Source organism: Bos taurus, chromosome 2 (genome assembly GCF_002263795.3).
Source record: "Bos taurus isolate L1 Dominette 01449 registration number 42190680 breed Hereford chromosome 2, ARS-UCD2.0, whole genome shotgun sequence".
NCBI classification, from domain to species: domain Eukaryota; kingdom Metazoa; phylum Chordata; class Mammalia; order Artiodactyla; family Bovidae; genus Bos; species Bos taurus.
In genome coordinates, this window is record NC_037329.1 from 26013209 (window position 1) to 26037367 (window position 24159).

At 40.9% G+C, this 24159-nt stretch overlaps 1 protein-coding gene across 1 annotated transcript in view; it reads right to left on the reverse strand.

Annotated features, from left to right (window-relative positions):
- MYO3B (myosin IIIB) overlaps positions 1–24159 on the reverse strand; it is a 370966-nt gene that overhangs the window by 234306 nt on the left and 112501 nt on the right. The window contains exons 4-10 of the mRNA XM_059878110.1: positions 14677–14773; positions 13592–13708; positions 12988–13092; positions 10196–10279; positions 9181–9383; positions 3033–3131; positions 2585–2699 (exon numbers count right to left, since the gene is read on the reverse strand). Of these exons, the coding sequence (XP_059734093.1) occupies positions 2585–2699; positions 3033–3131; positions 9181–9383; positions 10196–10279; positions 12988–13092; positions 13592–13708; positions 14677–14763 (810 nt within the window). The 5' untranslated portion in view covers positions 14764–14773. The remainder of the gene's footprint in view (positions 1–2584; positions 2700–3032; positions 3132–9180; positions 9384–10195; positions 10280–12987; positions 13093–13591; positions 13709–14676; positions 14774–24159) is intronic.

Here is a 24159-nt window from a genome sequence, read left to right on the forward strand (position 1 = left end):
TGAAGAGGAACTGAAAAGCCTCTTGATGAAAGTGAAAGAGGAGAGTGAAAAAGTTGGCTTAATGCTCAACATTTCAGAAAACTAATATCATGGCATCTGGTCCCTCTACTTCATGGGAAATACATGGGGAAACAGTGGAAACAGTGTCAGACTTTATTTTTTGGGGCTCCAAAATCACTGCAGATGGTGATTGCAGCCATGAAATTAAAAGATGCTTACTCCTTGGAAGGAAAGTTATGAGCAACCTAGATAGCATATTCAAAAGCAGAGACATTATTTTGCCAACAAAGGTCTGTCTACTCAAGGCTATGGTTTTTCCAGTGGTCATGCATGGATGTGAGAGTTGGACTGTGAAGAAGGCTGAGCACCGAAGAATTGATGCTTTTGAACTGTGGTGTTGGAGAAGACTCTTGAGAGTCCCTTGGACTGCAAGGAGATCCAACCAGTCCATTCTGAAGGAGATCAGCCCTGGGTGTTCTTTGGAAGGAATGATGCTAAAGCTGAAACTCCAGTACTTTGGCCACCTCATGCGAAGAGTTGACTCATTGGAAAAGACTCTGATGCTGGGAGGGATTGGGGGCAGGAGGAGAAGGGGACGACAGAGGATGAGATGGCTGGATGGCATCACTGACTCGATGGACATGAGTTTGAGTGAACTCTGGGAGTTGGTGATGGACAGGGAGGCCTGGTGTGCTGCGATTCATGGGGTCACAAAGGGTCGGACATGACTGAGTGACTGAGCTGAACTGAACTGAACTGAACTTTGAGTTTACAAACATAAAGCAAACTAAGTTAATTCAGCAAAATAGGTTGTCTATAGAGATACAGACAAAGATACAACAAAAGAAATCAGGATAAGAAAGATCCAGCCTCTTCCTTCCATTTCCAGGACTGCTGACATAAACTGTGTTTATTTCCAGCATGAATTAACATAGAACATAATGAATATACACACACATACATATAATCACAGTCTGATTATTCATTTAACAGTCCAGACCAGACATAAACTAAAAATATTTACTACCTTTTGTGTTTATTTTCATAGCTGTTCATGCAATCATTCATTCATTTCTACTAAACTTTATTCCCATAGGAGTTAGGGATGGCTTACTTCAAGGATATATACTTAGCACATTTAGTTTCTTTTGTTTTTAATTTTCTTATCTTAAAACATCATCTGTTTTATTATTATGTCTACCATTAAGACAGGGCTGATATAATAGCCTTTCCTTTAGAATTGGCATCAATCTTTCCACAGTATTCTACAACCATTGTTGTACTTATTAGAAGCAAAATATTATGAACCCTATGAATGACTTTTCTGTTGTTCCTGTGCCCTTTTAAGAAAGTATGCCCTTAACACTTCAGCATGAGCCAGGTGACCTTAAATGGCTCTACTGTCAAGCTTTGACTCTTCTGGTGATGCATCTTTGATAACAACCAGCTCTATAAATTAACAACCACAAAGGTCCTTTAATAATACTGGAACCTGTTTAATTGCTGTCCTCTACGAAGCCAAGGGAAATATATTTCTATTTGTATCTGACCTTTGGGATTTTCTGCTGTCAGTTTAAAGTCTGTGGGAGGCTGACAGAAAAATTTAACAGCTAGCTAGAAAGAAGAAATGTATTATTATAACTAAAATCAACCAAGCTGGGGAGGAAAGGGCTGGCCAAACTCCTAGGATTACAAAAGCAATATTTTATCCAGAGTGGCTGTCCCAAGCTAACTCAAGTGTCTTGTAATCTAATCCCTGAAGATTTAAACATTTTCACTTATCTCCTAATCATTCACCTCCTTTGTTGGAAAGGCAAAAGAATCTGTATATTTTACAAATTTGATGGCAAAAAGCCCAGAAACTATGACACAAATGTATCACAGAGTATTATTTGAGCCTAGGGTAATAAATATTTTCTGTCACCCCTGGTATATATTTAATAGAGACAGCCTGTATCTAGTATGATAAAGGCAAGATAATACTTAGAACTATAGCTAATAATTGCAATTCTGCACCATGGAGAAGAAAGTGACTGCAAGAAAATTGAAAAGGTTTAATTTGTCTGAGGTACAAGCAACTACTTACACAAATATATTCCTGTGGCTTGGGGGTAACCTCCACATTCTTATTCTCCTACTAGACAATTCACTCTAATGTTTGGAACAACCCCAGCTCAGAAAAGGGCAGTGTTGTTTTGGTGTTTGTTATCAAAGCTGGAGTGAATTGATGACAGAGGTAACAGTTCACAGGTATTTGGCATTTATAAAAGTACTTCTACATCATTTTTTTGTTTTTATTTTTAATACTTCTACTTCAATGTTCCCCTTGGGTTTTACTAAAATGCAGATTTTGATTTATCTGTTCTTGGTTAGACCTGAGGATCTGCATTTCTAACAAGCTCTTAGGTGATGACAATGTTTCTGGTCCTTGGGTCACACTTTTAAGTAGCAAGACCTTATAACATGACCAGCATGGCATTTGAAAAGCATGGGTACTGCCCCAAGTTGGAACTTTCAGGTCTTCATTCTCATTGACCCAAGAATATGAACACTTGAGTTTCTTTTTGTCCTGGCAATCACTTACCTTGTCAGTGAATCCTATAATCCTGAAGCAATGCTGAATTGCTTCAAACTGTCTTCTGTAAGACTCCTTGGAAGTTATGTCATGCATCACCCTTCCAGTTTCATCAGCTAGGTACCTACATGGAGTACGACCACACAGAATGAGTACTGACTTGGCAAATGGCATCCCAAATACCAGAGTATCATTGGGCTCCCTCTTTGCAAGATTATTTCCTTACAGTCTAATACTGTGATGAAATAATGGTGTGCATGGCTAAGTGAAATGGCTGCAATTGAGTTTTTACGCTTTCTAGAAAATGCAAAGGGAAATAAAGTTCCTGCCATCTCATGTGGGCATTTTGGCTAAAGAGACTGTGTGTCCAGTTAGGAGAACAGCTCCATTTCCAAGTTTTGTCAATTGCTAATTGTATATTCATTACAAATTAATAACTAAAACCCCTGACACTTACCTAGGAGGCTTTTCCTCAGGAAGTCGGAACTCAGAAAGTTTCTTCTGGTGATAAAGACCAGCATAAATATAGTAAAATATGTGAAAATTTTTCTCTCCTCTGGAAAAAAGTAGGGACAGGACACGGTTAATAACGTATTCTGGGCTTCTCTACTCGATGGCTTTTCCCTTCCATGCAAAATATTATACTGTAGCCAATTTGCGTTCATAGGCAATTAATATGCTACATTTCTGGAGAAGAAAATGGCAGAATACTCCAGTATTCTTGCCTGGAAAATCCCATAGACGGAGGAGCTTTGCAGGCTACAGTCCATAGGGTTGCAAAGAGTCAGACACCACTGAGCACACAGTACAATATGATACATCCCAAATACAGAATAGCAATAGGGATAGGATTAGGATAGCAATTTCCACAGTGTCACACTATAAAGCACATTTATGTTTATACAGAAGACTTTAGAGAATGGAATATTTATAGGAGGTAACAGCTCAGGTTACTTACGTTTAGAGATCTTTCTATTCCAGACCACATAACTGTGCATCTGGGTCACACATCTTGTTTGAAGCCCATGTTGCATCAGAGACAGTGATATCCAACTTACAAAGATCACCCAAACTCCCTACTTCACTGAAGCCCAAGACAAGAAGCAGCTCACCAGTAGTACAGCAAGTTAGGGAAGGGAACTGGTCCTAGAACTAAGGTCTCCACTGTCTCAAACTTGTATTCTTTCAAATACAATCCAAAAATGGCATGCACCGGTCTACCTAGTCTTGTGGAAGGTACCTGTTTTTAGGCCACTCTGGCCAGGGTGGGTGCTGCTGGACTGTGGTCTGTGTGGTCTGTGGACTGCAGTCAGCTTATGATGAGACAAGAAACTGGAAAGTCTGTGTCCAGACATTTCATAGTAAGTGGTATTTCTATGATATCTGAGAGTATGATAATTTTTCTGGTAATACACTTCAATTACATTTTACAAAAATAAAATCACAATTTATCATGAACTATTAAAAAAAAACAAACTAGTCTTTGAATAAAGGTAGTTTGAAAAGTCCTTCTCTCTATCCTTACTTTCCTTTGGAGGTCAGAATCTTCTGTTGATGCCCTAGGATTTTCACAAATCCTCACCTTGGCCAATGTAGCTCTGTGGAAAGAAATCTTATCTTCCTTTTACTCCTTGTCCCTGTCTGTGACATGGGCCCCACTCTTTTCTTCAGTTTCTCCTGGATATTATCCTGGATATTCTGGCCTTCCTCTACTTGATTATTCTATCCAAGCTCACCTGGTACATTCTTATCTCTACCCGCCATTCCTCAGCTATTTGTTCACTCAACTAATAAACTTTCTGAGTGCCAAGTATGGCAGGCACTGCACCAGATGCCAGGGATACAGGACAGAGGATTCCTGGTCTCTGGAGCTTCCTTCTAGTGATGGACAGAGATGAATCAGTATGAAAACTGGTGATAAGGACTTTGAAAGAAACAATCAAAGGGCTGAAACAAACAACATTTGCGGATGAGGGTCACTTGTGCCCAGTGAAGGGAAGGACTCTCAAAGGAAATACCATGAAAATCAAACTTTAAAGTGTGAGAAAGGAGTGGAAGGAGCTACACGGAGAAGAGGGAAAGCATTTCAAGGAGGCGGAGCAGCACGTACACGAAGCCTCTGAGCATGATATCCATGTAGGGACCAAAAGTCTGCTGGTTGAGAAGCCGGTAGACAGGTGGGCAGGGCCAGCCCACACAGGCCTTATCAGGCTATAATGAAGATTTTGTTGATTATGCAAATAGAATTCTTTGAAGTGTTTGAAACTGTAAATGTGAGACTAGATTGTAAGAAGTTAACATGGATGCAAGGAGACCAATTAGGAGGACTTGGTGAGAGAACCCTACTACGTGCCAGAGAAGAGCAGAACCAGAAAGATCAGATGACCAGGACTTACACAAGTCCCACCTTCTTCTCATCCAATGTCTTCGGTTTGTTTTACCCACCAGTGGGCTGCGGTTCATGGGGTCGCCAAGAGTCGGACACGACTGAGCGACTTTACTTTCACTTTTCACTTTCACGCATTGGAGAAGGAAATGGCAGCCCACTCCAGTGTTCTTGCCTGGAGAATCCCAGGGATGGGGGAGCCTGGTGGGCTGCCATCTATGGGGTTGCATAGAGTCGGACACCACTGAAGTGACTTAGCAGCAGCAGCAGCTATCATATTGACTAAAATTAACAGCAATAATAAGTTATGGGTTGCTGCTGCTGCTGCTAAGTCGCTTCAGTCGTGTCCGACTCTATGCAACCCCATAGATGGCAGCCCACCAGGCTCCCCCATCCCTGGGATTCTCCAGGCAAGAACACTGGAGTGGGCTGCCATTTCCTTCTCCAATGCGTGAAAGTGAAAAGTGAAAGTGAAGTCGCTCAGTCTTGTCCGACTCTGAGCGACCCCATGGACTGCAGCCTACCGGGCTCCTCCGTCCATGGGATTTTCCAGACAAGAGTACTGGAGTGGGGTGCCATCGCCTTCTCCGAGTTATGGGTTATTAGGTGCCAATTATTCTATATTTGGCAAAAATCACATACAATCGAATTCTCATAACAGCCCTGTGAGGTTGGCTTTGAAAGTGAAAGTATTAGCCGCTCAGTCATGTCTGACTCTTTGCAACCCAATGGACTATAGCCCACCAGGTTCCTCTGTCTATGGAATTTTCCAGACAAGAATACTGGGGTGGGTAGCCATTCCCTTCTCCAGGGGATCTTCCAGACCCAGAGATTGAACCTGGGTCTCCTGTATTGAAGGTGGATTCTTAACCATCTGAACCACAAGGAAAGTAAGGTATAAGGATAGTTCTATTAATAAGTGACAGAGCTGTGTTTTAGAACTCTCCTTACATTTTCCTTGTAAAAGACCACTTTACATTTGAACACAGAAAACTACAATTTCCATTCTGTCAGAGGTAGTTTCCTGAACTTTAAAATAACCCTAATTTAGAAAGAAAGAAGCAGGGCACCTCATAAAAATTAATCAAGACACCACAGGGAAGCTAAAAATGACTGATTCTATCCTTTCATGCATTTGTTTAATTTTCAAGTCAGTCCCTATTTTGTGAGGGAACTGCAGGTATCTGATAAAAGAAGATGCTGGGGTTCTGAACCTAAAACAAGTCCTGTGGGTTCTACTTGCACAACCTCTCTCAGATTCATCAGCTCCCCTGCTTCCCCATCTCCACTGCTACCCCCTCAGTTCAGGCTAACAGTCTCTCTCAGGTTGATTTGAAAACAGCCTCCTAGTGGTCTCAGTGTAACAGTACTTCTTGTATCGTCTCCAATCCATTTGCTCCACTGAAGCCAGAGCCATCATCTCATCATAACAAAATGCAAGTTGGGTTTTGTGACTCCCCTTCTTCAAAACATTAAATGGCTTCTTTTTACCTTTAGAATAAGGTTCAGAAGAATTGTCTTTAGAATAAGGTTCCTCAACCTGGCTCCAAAGCCCTGCATGATCCGGCCTCAGTCTTGTCTTTGCTCCTCTCTTCCCCCACCCCTCCACTCCTGTCCCCATCTCATCTCCTTGGCTGACTTCTAGTGATCCTCAGGGCTCAGATTAAATGTCTCTCACACAGGAAACCCTCTCCTCCTAGGCTAGGCTATTGCCCTTTCACCTGCTCTACTTTCAGAGTGCCTTACATTGCTTGCTGGTACCTACCACAATTGTTATGCATTAAGCTTATTTTTTTTTTGCTTAATGCCTGTGACCCTTCCCGCACCTATCCCTCTCTCATCCCCGATCTACTCCAAGCTCCAAGAATACTAGGACCTTGTCTATTTTGTTTACTCTTGCAAACCCAACAGAGAATATAACACTGGCATGCAGCAGGAATTCAATAGATAGTAAATGCATAAATGGAGCCATGCTCCTGAGGAAGTCTGATGTCCTGTAATAGTAATAATAATAGGAAGAGAGGCTAACTCTCTGATAACATGTACCAACCCAGGCACTTTTAAAAGTTCTTTTACATAAACAAACTCACTAATTTTCATGGCAAACTCATGAGGTAGGCTCTAGGAGCATTTTCATTTCACAGATGAGGCTCAGAGAGGTTAGGTGATGAGAGCGTTAATTCTTAGGTAGCTTGATAAGGAGTCAGGGGCCCTTGAGGTGGAGAAAGGGATAAACCTTTTTTCTGTATTGTTTTGTCTTAATCACATAAGACGTTTTTTCTTAAACTCTGAGTTATTATAACAACAATCTTTAAGACTTTCTTTAAGCCCAGAGCTAATGATTACACATTAAAACAACTCATCTTGCTCAAAGTTATGTTTTTCCTTAAGCTCTGTACTAATGATTATATTGGAGAAGGCAATGGCACCCCACTCCAGTACTCTTGCCTGGAAAATCCCATGGATGGAGGAGCCTGGTAGGCAGCAGTCCATGGGGTCGCACAGAGTCGGACAAGACTGAGCGACTTCACTTTCACTTTTCCCTTTCATGCATTGCAGAAGGAAATGGCAACCCACTCCAGTGTTCTTGTCTGGAGAATTCCAGGGACGGGGAAGCCTGGTGGGCTGCTGTCTATGGGGTCGCACAGAGTCGGACACGACTGAAGTGACTTAGCAGCGATGATTATATAAGAACAATGTATCTTGCTCAAGGACATGTTTCTCCTTCTTAACAAGAATCTTCTGACTAATCTTGTTATCTTAAGATGTATGTTGTGGGAGTGGGTCTGGTAAAAGTATATAAGGACTTGATAAGACTAGTGGGTCACTCTCTGTCCCCCTTCTGATGTCTATGTCAGAAGCTTTCTTTGTCCTTTTTCACTGTAATAAAACTTCTGCCACACAAAAGCTCTGCGTGATCAAGACTGGTCCCTGAAAGTGAAAATGAAAGTGGCTTAGTCATGTCTGACTCTTTGCGACCCCATAGACTGTATAGTCCCTGGAATTGTCCAGGCCAGAATACTGGAGTGGGTAGCCTTTCCCTTCTCCAGGGGATCTTCCCAACCCAGGGATCAAACCCAGGTCTCCCACATTGTGGGCAGATTCTTTACCAGCTGAGCCACAAGGGAAGCCTGAGAATACTGGAGTGGGTAGCCTATCCCTTCTCCAGCAGATCTTCCCGACCCAGGAATCGAAGCGGGGTCTCCTGCATTGCAGGCAGATTCTTTACCAACTGAGCTGCTGCTGCTGCTAAGTCGCTTCAGTGGTGTCCAAGTCTGTGCAACCCCATAGACAGCAGCCCACCAGGCTCCCCTGTCCCTGGGATTCCCCAGGCAAGAACACTGGAGTGGCTTGCCATTTCCTTCTCCAATGCATGAAAGGGAAAAGTGAAAGTGAAGTCACTCAGTCGTGCCCGACTCTTTGCGACCGCATGGACTGCAGCCCACCAGGCTCCTCCGTCCATGGGATATTCCAGGCAACAGTACTGGAGTGGGATGCCATTGCCTTCTCCGACCAACTGAGCTATGAGGGCTAAATCTTCTTTGGAGATCATGAATCTGACATCGTTCTCCATAAGCTATCAGTGACATACCCAAGGTCACACAGTAAATGTCAGAGACAGCCTTGAACCAAGAACAGTCCATGCTATTGACCACTACTGCTATGCTGCTATTTTTTTTTTTTTTTTTTTCTTTTTTGCCGCACCATGCAGCTTGTGGGATCTCAGTTCCCCAACCAGGGATTGAACCCTCAGCAGTGAGAGCCAGAATCCTAACCACCAGACTGCCAGGCAAGTTCCTATACTGCTCTTCTTAAAACAAAATAACTTTTTCCTCTCTCAAACTAGGGGAAACTTAATATATGGAATATTCTCAGTGCTTTTTTTTTTTTAATAGACAAGCTCAATTTTAAGGGAACTAGTAATTTATAAAAGTAACTGCATATTGTTAAATTCTACCTGGTATAACCAACTCCAGGGAATGGGCATATCTATCCCAAAGTAATCCCAATCCAGCCCTTTCTATTGTGCTTGTAAATATCTTTTAGGTTAGAAATCACCATGTATCCTTTCCTTAAATAGTTTCTTGCCTTAGGGGAGGCTGAGGGTAGGAATGGGGAGGGATACTAAGAACAAAGAATGGAATGTAGCCATAAAAATTCCCAGAGCCTCCTGTCTATGCTGCAGCATAAAACCAGAGTGAGAAAATAGGGCACGTACACTGCCTGTTTTATAACTCTGGATTTTTCAAGGAGATATTCAGAGATTCTTGCTCCCATCACAGCTCCAGTTGGTGTAAACATCATTTCCAGATATTTTCCAAAACGGCTGGAATTGTCATTGATGGCAGTGCATGCATTTCCAAAGGCTTCCACCAGAGAGTTGACTTGCAGAATTTTTTCTCTCAAGGTCTGATTATCTGCCTGTGCCAAACAGAGAACAGTCCAGTGGAGTCTCCAGAAACATTACTCCAGTAGAGTTGCCACACACCCCTTCCCGTCCATAAAAATCACATTTATCTTTTTGGGAAAAAACTCCATTAGGGAAATTAGCATCAACCACCAGCACTGTTTTCTCAGATAAGCATCTCCCCAGGTGCATGTGTCAGATGAGGCTAGATTAGGTCAGTTTTTATGACCAGCCACACTTCTCTAAGTCCTTGACAGATAAAATGCCTAGAGTTTAGAAAGAATTTTAGAGAGATTCCATCACTTTTCTCAGTTATTCATTATAATATTCAATAAACCTCCTCTGTAAAAAAAATACTTAAATTTGTTCTTAGTCTCATAATACACTGCTTATAAGTAATTGCTAGGCTATTTTTACAGCCATATCTTCAATGTCCATTTCACCAAGCTAAAAATTTCTATTTCCCTCAACTTTTGCTCAAAGATTTCTACTTTCCAATCCTTTAATCATCTTAGTGACTCCCCTGCTCCTGCTTCTGGTGTTTAACCACTTTTACTACTTAATGGCTAACTGTTTGTATTATACTGAGAACAAGAAAAACTAATTGCCAAATCTAGTAAATTCGTGCTGGCATTATTTTCTTCACTACATGAAAGGAGGAGGACATGCTGACATCTTACAAGGCCTAGCAATCAGGAGGCGAGCATAATAAAGATGGAATGTTTCTATGTACCCCTAATAAAATCCAGTATTTCCATCATTTTAGAAATATGCAGTAACTCTGAAGGGACTTCAAGCCACAATACAGAAAGCAGGTCATCATTACCTTTCCCAAGAAAGTCAAATGCTGAACGATCAGGTGGGCACTTTCCGTCTTCCCAGAGCCACTTTCTCCGCTGATGACAATGCACTAATACAGAAAATGAAGTGTCGGTGAAGAATTCATAGCACAGTAACCATCCTGTGTGTTCAGCTATGGTTTTCATATAACATCCACCACTGTTCACCTTAACTCTTCACTGAGCAATACATCTTAGGGATCTTTCCATTTCAGTACACTGAGAGCTTCTTTAACCTTTTTAGTCATTTGTGGCTCCATTGTACAGATGTACCATAGTCTATTTAACCAGTCAGAATGGATACTTGAGTTTTTCCCTATGTCACTACAAACAATACTGCAATGAACAGCCCTATGGATAGGTCATTATATTTATGCAGGTTCATTTGTAGAATAAATTCCCAGAAATGGGATTATTGGACCGAAAGGTAAACACATTCATCAGTTTGACAGATTATACCAAATGGCTTTCCTAAGGACTGTATGACAGTGCCTATTCTCCTGCAGCATCACCACCTGGGTATGTTGGATTTCTGCTATTCTGATAGGCAAAACACTGTATCTCGGTAGAGTTTTAATTTGCACTTTTATTATGAGTGAGATTGGCCATCTTTTCATAAGTTTAATGTCATTCATATTTTCCTTTTTTGTGCCCAGTCTATATATCCTTTGCCTTCTTTTAAAAATATTATTGGTCTTTCTATCAGTTTTTTCTAGGAACTCTTTATGTATAAAGGAGATTAGTGGGTGTGGTATAATAAAAAACATATATTGGGTCTTTGCCTCTGGTTCCTAACTCTGAGCTCCTAAACTTTTGGAATGTCCCGAATGATAGAACTGGTGGAGCATCCTTTGTTATTCACAAACAAGTCCCTTTCAAGCAAATATAACTGCTAACCAAGTGGTTCAAGGTGGAGCCCAAGATAGCTTCAAGATGGGGGCTGATCACCAAAAAAGACCAAAAAAGATTTAGGGGGAGGGAACTTTCAGCTTTACCATTCCAGCTTCTGGAGAGGAGAAAAGGGCTAGAGACTGACTGAGTCATAAAATCTCTTGAACAACGAGATTCAGAGAGCTTCCAGTATGAATATGTTGCAGGCCTGGGAGGGGCCTGTGCCTAGAGAATGCATAGAACCTTTGCACCATTTTCTCTCCTATATCTTGCCCTAAGCATCTCTTCCATTTGGCTGTTTCTGAGTTGTGTCCTTTATAAAAACCCAGTAAACACAAGTATTTTTCTGAGTTCTGTGAGTCATTCTAGTGAATTATCAAACCTCAGGGGGATTCTGGGAATCCCTAAATTTGTAGTCAGCCAGGCAGAAGAGTGGGTAGCCTAGGCACCCCATTCACAACTGGCGTTGAAGTACAGGTGGTCTTGTGGACTGAGCCCCGAACCTGTGAGGTCTGTGCTAAATCTGGATAGCTAGTATCAGAATTGAATGGAACTGAATTGTTAGACATCCGGTTGGCATTAGGGAATTGCAGAATTGGCTAGTGTTGGTAGAGACACAACATTTGGTGTCAGAAGTGGTGTCAGAAAAAAGATAACACAGTGGGATAACTTTGTAACTTGAAAAACATATATATCTCCCTTCATTTACTCCTGTCTATGAATTCTGTGGACATTTCACAAATCTCTGGGAAAGGTAATAATTTGGAGAAGCCAAGTTTCTAACCCATAGTTAATCCATGTATTCCATTTTATAATTTGCACTATTTCAAGTGTTCCTCAACAAATCCAAAACTGGATTTCACAGGTCTCAGGGAATTTATACATTGTGCTTCTCTCATAAAAATTTCTCATGAAATTAGACTGTTTCTATTTCAAATAGAATAAACACACCAGGGAAAAAATACATATTACAAGTAAAGGAAGGGCCAAAGGTTGGATATGCCACCACTGTGAACTGGAGGTCCAGACAGTTACAATTTATGGGTGAGCTTTGTGTTAATAGCATTGAGTTTAAGATTTGTGCAGTTTTTACCCAATTCATCACAATTTCTTAGCAGCTAAACAGTGCGGTACGTGACCATTATCAGCCTGTGTGCAGTATTTCATACAAAAAGGACTGGACCATGAACTTTCTGAAACCTTCCTAGGAAAGAACTTAATTTCTGTCATTCTCCATCTTGTTTTTATTATAGTCATTACCATGTCATCAGTTTTGTGTTAGCTCTATGTTCTCATATTAGTATTATCTTATTATATTTTAGGGATTCCCTGATAGCTCAGTTGGAAAAGAACATGCCTGCAATGCAGGAGACCCCAGTTCAATACCTGGGTCAGGAGGATCTGCTGGAGAAGGGATAGGCTACCCACACCAGTATTCTTGGGCTTCCCTTGTGGCTCAGCTGGTAAAGAAACTGCCTGCAATGTGGGAGACCTGAGTTCGATCCTTGGGTTGGGAAAATCCCCTGGAAAATGGAAAGGCTACCTACTCCAGTATTCTGGCCTAGATAATTCCATGGACTCTACAGTCCATGGGGTGGCAAAGAGTTGGACATGACTGAGCGAATTTCACCTTCTATTATATTTTACCAGGGAAAATGAGTGTATTTGAGGAGGATGTCTCACATTTCTTGAAAAGGGTTTCTACATTCACTTGTTCCTCTAGTTTATCACTACTCCTGTCCCACTGAGCTACTATTTCATTGCCTATTTCCTTGAGTCAGTATCAGCAACCAGAATGGCAAGTTTTTAGGAAAACTCAAGAGCTGCAAAGGAGGACAGAAAACATCCTACTGTGGGACTTGGTGGGAAAGGACAGTTAAGTTCTTACCTGATCTTTGCTGAAAGTAACCATGCATTGATAAGCAGCATCTGCTGATGCAAATATGTGGGGGGGATTTGAGGCACGTTTCACTCCATGATACAGTCTGGAAAACTGAAAAACATTAATTTAAAGAACTCTTCTAATGTCCCAATACCCTTTGCCCATAAAACCAAAGCTGTGTCACTTTTCAGGGGAACTGTGGCATCAGAGAGGCTGTAGAGCAGAGTCTCCGGAGTCTACAGGCCTGACTTCAAATCCCAGTTCTTCACTTACTGGCTCCATAGCTTGTTCAAGGACACTAACTTCACTATGTGAAGTCTCCTCATCTGTCAAATAGGCTTACTAACAGTACCCATCATGCAGGGTCATGAGAAATATCCAAGGCAACTCAATGCCCGGTATACAGTAAACGCTAATTTAATGTTAGCTGTTATCGTTACATCTTAACTTAAAAGTCACCCCCAAAGTGTACGAATTTTGTTGCACTATTATTTTCAGTTTGGGGTATGTCCACCCATGGTATTTTATTCTCACTTTTTCTCCCTTTTCATTTTTCCTTGAGATTTCAAATTTCCTGTTAAGGAGCCACATGCTCAAAAACATTCCTTACCTGTGGAGAGTATATGCTTAGATTCTGGAAGGGGTTTAAGGCAATTAAGATATCTCCAACATATGTGTAAATAAGTAAGTCCACATAACGCTTCTGCAGCTGATGAATAATTGTATCCTAAGAAGAGGATAAATAGTACCGAGAGTAAGCATTATTTCTAGTCAAGGGAGAGATATTAAAAATAACAACAAGTGTATTCTTACAAGAATAATTTTCTCCAAAAGATTAAAATAGTCCATTTAAATTATACCCTATTGATTAGGACCCTAATGATCCTAAATGCAGATATTTGCCTTGAAAGAAGAAAAAAATTAGGAATATATACTATTTAAAAGAATTCAGCCCATTTAGGACTTGCTAAAAAACACTGACATATCTGACAAGAGTTTTGTTATTATTAAAAAACTGTTTGACCCCATCCAAATGTTCTATTCAGAATGCGATTTAATAGGCCATTCCTATTAATAAAGTACAGATAAATTGTAACTTCATTTTTCAAAGCATTACACTTAAAATTTATGTGGTGGGAATGTAGAATTGAACACTTTTATATCACACTTTAGTGATTCATACATTGCATTTAAGGGTCCCCAGAGTTAGAAACAGCAGAAGCAGGCCCAATGCAATTAACAGCTCTATTAAACATGCATATTTTAAATGGGGATTATCACAATTTTCAAATTTGGAATTCAAGCTATATTAGCTTCACTATTTCCCTAAATGAAGCTCTTCTTTATGAAGAACAAACAACTGTCTTAATTTAAGGGTTAAATTGCACTGTTCTATAAACAGAAAATAATTTCAGCTGATATAAAAACATCTTTTAAGCCTGGAATATAAAAGCCTTCAAGGGAAAACTCCAAATCCTTTTCTCTTCACCATTTAGGACATTTAGGGGACTATAAATGAACACAGAACAACAAGGGATCATAGTCACAGCAGCCAAACATCCTTGAGTTTCATCCCAGGGCTACACAAACCAAGTCTCAAGTGACCTTAGGAGAACATGGTCTACGACAGAAAGATCAGACCAGTCGTGTGAAACAAATGTCCTTGGTGAAAATTGCCTATTAAATATTTAGTACCTCATCCAGGACCTCCATATTGACCAAGTCATCCTCAAGGCAGTATTTTTCAGCATCTTCCACATGATAGGGTCTTTTGGTGTGCATCCTTTCATGCCTAGAGTTTATCCAGAGAATATTAGTACTAAGGCAGTAAAAAATATATCAGAAACTAGGCCACAAGAACAATTCAGCCACTGTCTTATCACACAACACGTTCAGAGACTTCAGAGAAGGGATAGGAAGAGCAAGCCTAGTCCAAGCCCTCAGCCCTCTCTCATCACTGCAGAAATTCCAGAGGTAAGGGGTGCTCCAGCATTCAAGCCTTCTGCTGCGGTGAGGAGCACTGCCAAATGGGCCCATATAATACTCATATCTGCTTTTCTTAAATGCCAACCACAGTACTTCCTCACATTATTTTCTGTTCAGCATCAGACACATAATTCTCATTAAGGTACTTCCCTTGAGGTCCCCTCTTGCTTCCACCAGCACCACTCCCCATTTTCTGGGGAATTTTTAAAGCTACAGAAAACTTTAGAGAATAATATAGCAAATACCAATGAATCAAGAAACGCTCATATTTTATCTTGTTTGTTTTAAATCCCTTTGTGACCCACTCCACTTTATTCAGTTCAGTTCAGTCACTCAGTCGTGTTTGACTCTTTGCGACCCCATGAATCGTACCATGCCAGGCCTCCCTGTCCATCACCATCTCCTGGAGTTCACTCAAACTCATGTCCATCGAGTCAATGATGCCATCCAGCCATCTCATCCTCTGTCACCCCATTCTCCTCCTGCCCCCAATCCCTCTCAGCATCAGAGTCTTTTTCAATGAGTCAACTCTTCGCATGATGTGGCCAAAGTATTGGAGTTTCAGCTTTAGCATCATTCCTTCCAAAGAACACCCAAGGCTGATATCCTTTAGAATGGATTGGTTGGATCTCCTAGCAGACCAAGGGACTCTCAAGAGTCTTCTCCAACACCACAGTTCAAAAGCATCAATTCTTCAGCACTCAGCTTTCTTCACAGTCCAACTCTCACATCCATACATGACCACTGGAGAAACCATAGCCTTGACTAAACAGACTTTTGTTGGCAAAGTAATCTCTCTGCTCTTGAATATGCTATCTAGGTTGGTCATAACTTTTCTTCCAAGGAGTAAGTGTCTTTTAATTTCATGGCTGCAATCACCATCTGCAGTGATTTTGGAACCGAAAAAGATAAAGTCTGACACTGTTTCCACTGTTTCCCCATCCATTTCCCATGAAGTGATGGGACCAGATGCCATGATCTTTGTTTTCTGACTGTTGAGCTTTAAGCCAACTTTTTCACTCTCCTCTTTCACTTTCATCAAGAGGCTTTTTAGTTCCTCTTCACTTTCTGCCATAAGGGTGGTGTCATCTGCATATCTGAGATTATTGATGTTTCTCCCGGCAATCTTGATTCCAGTTTGTCCTTCTTCCACCCAGCGTTTCTCATGATGTACTCTGCATAGAAGTTAAATAAGCAGGGTGACAATACACAGCCTTGACGTACTCCCTTTCCTATTTGGAAAATAGGAAATTTGGAACCAGTCTGTTGTTCCATGTCCAGTTCTAACTGTTGCTTCCTGACCTGCATACACGTTTCTCAAGAGGCAGGTCAGGTGGTCTGGTATTCCCATCTCTTTCAGAATTTTCCAGAGTTTGTTGTGCTCTTCACAATCAAAGGCTTTGGCATAGTCAATAAAGCAGAAGTAGATGTTTTTGTGGAACTCTCTTGCTTTTTCCATGATCCAGCGGATGTTGGTAATTTGATCTCTGGTTCCTCTGCCTTTTCTAAATCCAGCTTGAACATCTGGAAGTTCATAATTCACATACTGTTGAAGCCTGACTTAAGAGAATTTTGAGCATTACTTTACTAGTGTGTGAGATGAATGCAATTGTGTGGTAGTTTGGGCATTCTTTGGCATTGCCTTTCTTTGGGATTGGAATGAAAACTGACCTTGTCCAGTCCTGTGGCCACTGCCGAGTTTTCCAAATTGTTGGCATATTGAGTACAGCACTTTCACAGCATCATCTTTTAGGATTTGAAATAGCTCAACTGGAATTCCATCACCTCCACTAACTTTGTTTGTGGTGATGCTTCCTAAGACCCACTTGACTTCACATTCCAGGATGTCTGACTCTAGGTTGGTGATCACACCATTGTGATTATCTTGGTCATGAAGATCTTTTTTGTACAGTTCTTCTGTGTATTCTTGCCACCTCTTCTTAATATCTTCTGCTACTGTTAGGTCCATACCTTTCTGTCCTTTATTGAGCCCATCTTTGCATGAAATGTTCCCTTGGTATCTCTAATTTTCTTGAAGAGATCTCTAGTCTTTCCCATTCTATTGTTTTCCTCTATTTCTTTGCATTGATCGCTGAGGAAGGCTTTCTTATCTCTTCTTGCTAGTCTTTGGAACTCTACATTCAGATGCTTATATCTTTCCTTTTGTCCTTTGCTTTTCGCTTCTCTTCTTTTCACAGCTATTTGTAAGGCCTCCCCAGACAGCCATTTTGCTTTTTTTGCATTTCTTTTCCATGGGGATGGTCTTGATCCCTGTCTCCTGTACAATGTCACGAACCTCCGTCCATAGTTCATCAGGCATTCTATCAGATCTAGTCCCTTAAATCTATTTCTCACTTCCACTGTATAAACATAAGGGATTTAATTTAGGTCCTACCTGAATGGTCTAGTGGTTTTCCCTACTTTCTTCAATTTAAGTCTGAATTTGGCAATAAGGAGCTCCTGATCTGAGCCACAGTCAGCTCCCAGTCTTTTTTTGCTGACTGTATAGAGCTTCTCCATCTTGGCTGCAAAGAATATAATCAATCTGATTTTGATGTTGACCATCTGGTGATGTCCATGTGTAGAGTCTTCTCTTGTGTTGTTGGAAGAGGGTGTTTGCTATGACCAGTGTGTTCTCTTACCAAAGCTCTATTAGCCTTTGCCCTGCTTCATTCCGCATTCCAAGGCCAAATTTGCCTGTTACTCCAGGTGTTTCTTGACTTCCTACTTTCGCATTCCAGTCCCCTATAATGAAAAGGACATCTTTTTGGGTGTTAGTTCTAAAAGGTCTTGTAGGTCTTCATAGAACTGTTCAACTTCAGCTTCTTCAGTGTTACTGGTTGGGGCATAGACTTGGATTACTGTGATATTGAATGGTTTGCCTTGGAAACGAACAGAGATCATTCTGTCATTTTTGAGATTGCATCCAAGTACTGCATTTTGGACTCTCTTGTTGACCATGATGGCTATTCCATTTCTTCTGAGGGATTCCTGTCCACAGTAGTAGATATAATGGTCATCTGACTTAATTCACCCATTCCAGTCCATTTTAGTTCGCTGATTCCTAGAATGTCGATGTTCATTCTTGCCATCTCCTGTTTGACCACTTCCAATTTGCCTTGATTCATGGACCTAACATTCCAGGTTCCTATGCAATATTGCTCTTTACAGCGTCGGACCTTGCTTCTATCACCAGTCACATCCACAACTGGGTATTGTTTTTGCTTTGGCTCCACCCTTCATTCTTTCTGGAGTTATTTCTCCACTGATCTCCAGTAGCATATTGGGCACCTACTGACCTGGGGAGTTCCTCTTTCAGTATCCTATCATTTTGCCTTTTCATGCTGTTCATGGGGTTCTCAAGGCAAGAATACTGAAGTGGTTTGCCATTCCCTTCTCCAGTGGACCACATTCTGTCAGACCTCTCCACCATGCCTGCCCGTCTTGGGTGGCCCCACAGGGCATGGCTTAGTTTCATTGAGTTAGACAAGGCTGTGGTCCTAGTGTGATTAGATTGACTAGTTTTCTGTGAGTATGGTTTCAGTGTGTCTGCCCTCTGATGCCCTCTGTACCAATTTCTTTACCCAGTCTTATATTGATCCTCATTTAGGCTGATTCCAGCTTTTTACTATTATAAACAAAACAGCACTCAGTATCTTTATCTGCATCCCCTTGCATATATTTGTGAGATTTTCTCTAGGGGCTGTTGCTCCCCAGGAATTTAAAAACTTCCTGCCTATTAAATTAGAAGTTACTTCCTGATCCCTATTAGTGATAGATTTGAAGAAGGAATATTTTAAGCAGGTATTAGTCATCTCTAGTACTAGAATCAACTTTTCTGCTAATTCATATAAAGCTCCAAAGTGGATGAAACTTAATTTTACTTAGTAAAATCAAATTTATAACCTAAGCATTTAAAAATTGTTATTAAACAGAACAGTTTATTCATCTCTATTCTATCATATTAGTGATATGAAAGAAAATAGGTTTGGAAAACAGCTTTTTATAAAAACTCAGAGCTGTTTCTATCTAGCCACTTTGCTAAATAAAAAAGCAAGAAGGTCCATATTTCTGGCCAAATCCTCTTCACATAAAACCCAACCAGTTTATTCCCTTAAAGTTCATCATAAAACCAAATACTGTAACATATTTTTAGTAAACTAATTAAATTCTCATCATTTGAAATTCAGCTAGTTTATATCCTTCCTAAACTTATAGCTTGCAATCATATGAAATAGGTTATGTTAGAGTTTATTTCAAGCATCTTTTAACAAAGAAAGTCAGGAATTTAATAACAAAGAAAGTCAGCCCTGGTTCCAGAATAAGGACTCTCCATTCTCTCCCAGTACTGAATGCAAGTAAATATGTTGGACACAATGCATGATATTCTCAAAGGTACGTGGTAACAGGCTGACTGAGGGAATCAGAATTCAAAATATCATTGAATAAAATGGCAAGTTTCCTAGGAATTATTTTTCTTCCAGTAACTCCTGACCTGAACTTGAAGTCAGCCTGATCTGCATACAGGGATGTCAATCTTCACACTGTGTGGCATTTTTATAACCAACTAAAAATGGAAGCACTGACAAACCTCAGTTGCAGTATCACAAATAAATAAACTCTACTACAAAGTCCTGACTTTAACTATGAACATGTACAATGCAATATTGAAGGACTGAAACTATTATCTTCTGAACTCGTAGAGTTAATCTATATACCAATCTATCTGTCTCACAGATTTAACCTCCAGGAATTATGCAGATGTTGTCTGCAAATATGAGCTTGATTCTCATAAAATCTCCAGTAATATTTTATAAACAAGAAAAACCTTTTAAAAGATTTAACCTGCTGTCCTTAGCAATGTATGACCTTTTCTCATGTGTATAAGCAATTAACTTTGGGAGCAATTATTTGCTCCCAAAATTGAAACTAGCAATCTAGAAGTTGATGTAGATGTAAGGTATTTCCACTCTGATAAAGGCCACTTCATTTTCTCAACCAGGGGAAAAAAAATATGCCAGCCATATCTCTATCTTCCTCAACTAGTGTTCCTCTGAAACTGCTACCTGCTTCATTTTCCTGCTTTGGATACTGGAAAGGTTTGGAGAGAATAAAGAGAAAAAATTATTTACTCCAATTTTTATATTTTAAAATTGACATTACCCTAGATTACATGTTTATTCAAAGTGTTACACGGTTTTATATTTATGCATTTTTAGTTGAAATTATTCAAAATAAATTTGGTTTAATTTTTTTACAGTTTTCTAGAGTTAAATAATTTGTTGTCACTGGTTAACAGATGACACCACCCTTATGGCAGAAAACAAAGAAAACTAAAGAGCCTCTTGATGAAAGTGAAAGATGAGAGTGAAAAAGTTGGCTTAAAACTCAACATTCAGAAAACTAAGATCATGGCATCCGGTCCCATAACTTCACGGCAAACAGATGGGAAAACGGTGGAAACAGAGACAGACTATTTTTGGGGGCTCCAAAATGACTGCAGATGGTGACCACAGCCATGAAATTAAAAGATGCTTGCTCCTTGGAAGAAAAGCTATGACCAACCTAGACAGCATACTAAAAAGCAGAAACATTACTTGGCCAACAAAGGTCTGTCTAGTCAAAGTCATGGTTTTTCCAGTAGTCATGTATGGATGTGAGATTTGGACTATAAAGAAAGCTCAGTGCTGAAGAATTGATGCTTTTGAACTGTGGTGTTGGAGAAGACTCTTGAGAGTCCCTTACACTGCAAGGAGACCCAACCAGTCCATCCTAAAGGAAATCAATCCTGGATATTCATTGGAAGGACTAATGCTGAAGCTGAAACTCCAATACTTTGGCTACTTGACGCATAGAACTGACTCATTTGAAAAGACCCTGATGCTGGGAAAGATTGAAGGTGGGAGGAGGAGACTACAGAGGATGAGATGGCTGGATGGCATCACTGACTCAATGGACATGAGTTTGAATAAACTCCAGGAGTTGGCAATGGACAGGGAAGCCTGGCGTGCTGCAGTCCATGGGGTCACAAAGGGTCGGACACAACTGAGCAACTGAACTGAACTGTCAACTTAAAATTTCCTTTAAATTCACATGCTCCACCTAGTGCCTTATTTGAGAATAGCATCTATTATCAGTTGTTGAACACTTCCTTATTTAATGTGAACATTACAGATTTCCAACTGTATCCAACTCTGGATCTAGTATTCCAAAGCTTAGAGGGATGGAGAGATAGATAAATGGTGGATAAAGTAAACAAAGGGCTTCCCTGGTGGCTCAGACAGTAAAGCATCTGCCTGCAATGCAGGAGGCCTGGGTTCAATCCCTGGGTCGGGAAGATCCCCTGGAGAAGGAAATGGCAACCCACTCCAGTACTTTTGCCTGGAAAATTCCACAGATGGAGGAGCCTGGTAGGCCACAGTCCATGGGATTGCAAAGAGTCAAACACGACTGAGCAACTTCACTAAAGTAAGCAAAAAGTATTCTATTAAACTAAGGGTTATGGTAAGGAATTACAGTTTTGATGATTTAGAAGACATTTTCAAAATTCAGTTTTTTGCCAGATTTTCTATTAGTTTTTATGAAGCCCTAAGCACATTGTCTGCCACGCCTGGATTTCCAGATAAATGGAGTTTGGGGGTTAAAGCTTACAGAAGATGAGACTCAAAGCTCTGGTTTAGGCTGGTTCTCAGAGTTTGGGTTTTGTGTGGTAGTGGGGGAGGTAGTGGTGAGTAGGGTTGACCTAAGGATTCAGGGTTCAAGAAAAGAGGAAACTGGTATCTGAGTCCCCAACTCAAGTAAGGTGGGAATGAGTGAAAGTCTGAAACATCAAGTCTAAGGAAATAATCACTGGATCTGAAGAGTGGGTGAGACAGAGCCAGAGGTGGAGCCTAGGAGCTCCTCTAAAACAAGAGTGGGCACAGATGGGACACAGGATAGAGGGATTTTTTGGAATGCCTTGCTGCTGCTGGTGCTAAGTCACTTCAGCCGTGTCCGACTCTGTGTGACCCCATAGACGGCAGCCCACCAGGCTCCCCCGTCCCTGGGATTCTCCAGGCAAGAACACTGGAGTGGGTTGCCATTTCCTTCTCCAGTGCATGAAAGTGATAAGTGAAAGTGAAGTCGCTCAGTCGTGTCCGACTCCTCGCGACCCCATGGACTGCAGCCCACCAGGCTCCTCCGTTCATGGGATTTTCCAGGCAAGGGTACTGGAGTGGGGTGCCATTGGAATGCCTTAGGTCCAGTTTATGAGGAGGAAAGGAGCTGTAGAGGGTATGAAGCTGACTCAGACACTGAGAGAATAAACCCTGGAGTGCTGTTGCCATCACTATAGCTTAATCTCTATATCTGTATTAGGTTAAAACCATTTCTGTGAGTTCTTTTTAATGTCTCATCACTGACCTGTGGACTTCTTTATTTGAGCTGTTGGCCCTATGAATAATATTGATCATATAAGATATATTATGTCCCAAAGTGACTATTTAAACCCTTAGCCTGTTCCTGTCCATCAGCTCTGCCTGTGGAAGCAGTAACTTCAATGTAGGTAGGTCTAACAGGGCAGCAAGAGCTTCACATAGGTGTGGCAGGATACATTCTTCCCTCCACCCCGACTATGTAAAAGAACAAAGAGATAGAAGGAAGGCCTCTAAACTATAACTGAAGAGTAGGAAGGAAACAAAATCTTTTAGCCTAATAATGACAAGGGAATGTGCTAATTAGAGGCTAAACTCTGCATTGAAAAATGCCTGATTGTCTTTTAGACAGCTGCCCTGTGACAGGAGGACCACTGGGAAGGCCACCTCTACCTCCACCCCTCCACACTTAGGATCAGAGCCCTACCCTCCACCTGAGAGAGGAGCCAGTAGAAGCGAAAAATGACTAACCCGCTTATCAGATTCCAGATAAGTAAGTAAAATCTGTTGGGCATGGAGAAGAAAATGAGTAAGGGAGAGGCTTGGAATCACAGGTGGTGGTCCTCAAGAGTCTAAGACAAAGATTCTGTGGCTATATACAAAGCTTAGAGACATGCTGACAATTTGGATACATTTAGAGAAACCTTTCCTTTATCATCACATTCAGTGGCTCTCATATAGTAAGGAAAATGTTACTCAAAGTGGGGATAGAGTACTATTACTCCAACAAAGACAGTGATGTTGAATATTTCTTCCAAGTCATTATTTCCATTTCAGTATATCTCCTGATAACAGGACAGATGAAAGAAACTTTTGACTATAATTATTTAATCATGGACCTAGCATGAGAAAAATAATGGCAGACCATCTAGGTGTACCATTATTTTTTGGTACACCTGGAGGGCATGGTAACCCACTCCAGTACTCTTGCCTGGAGAATCCCCACAGAGAGAGGAACCTGGCGGGCTACAGTCCATGGGGTCACAAAGAGTCGAAAACGACTGAGTGACTAAGCACATCTAGGTGTAACTTCATCCTGTTGTTTAGTTGCTAAGTTGTGTCTGACTCTTTCGTGACTCAACAGGAAACAGGAGATGGCAAGAGTGAGCATCGACATTTTAGAAATCGGTGAACTAAAATGGACTGGAATGGGTGAATTTAACTCAGATGACCATTATATCTACTACTGTGGGCAAGAATCCCTTAGACGAAATGGAGTAGCTATCATAGTAAAAAAAAAAAAAAAAAAAGAGTCTGATGCAGTACTTGGATGCAATCTCAAAAACAACAGAATGATCTCTGTTTGTTTCCAAGGCAAATCATTCAATATCACAGTAATCCAAGTCTATGCTCCGACCAGTAATGATGAAGAAGCTGAAGTTGAACAGTTCTATGAAGGCTGACAATCTAAAACTAACCCAAAAGAGATGTCTTTATCATTATAGGGGACTGGAATGCAAAAGTAGGAAGTCAAGAGACAAGCTGGAGTAACGGGCAAATTTGGCCTTGGAGTACAGAATGAAGCAGGGCAAAGGCTAATAGAGTTTTGCCAAGAGAAAGCACTCGTCATAGCAAACACCCTCTTCCAAAAACACAAGAGAAGACTCTACACATGGACATCACCAAATGGTCAATACCAAAATCAGATTGACTGTATTCTTTACAGCCAAAGATGGAGAAGTTCTATACAGGCAGCAAAAACAAGACCAGGAGCTGACTATAGCACAGACCATGAGTTCCGTATTGCCAAATTCAGACTTAAATGGAAGAAAGTAGGGAA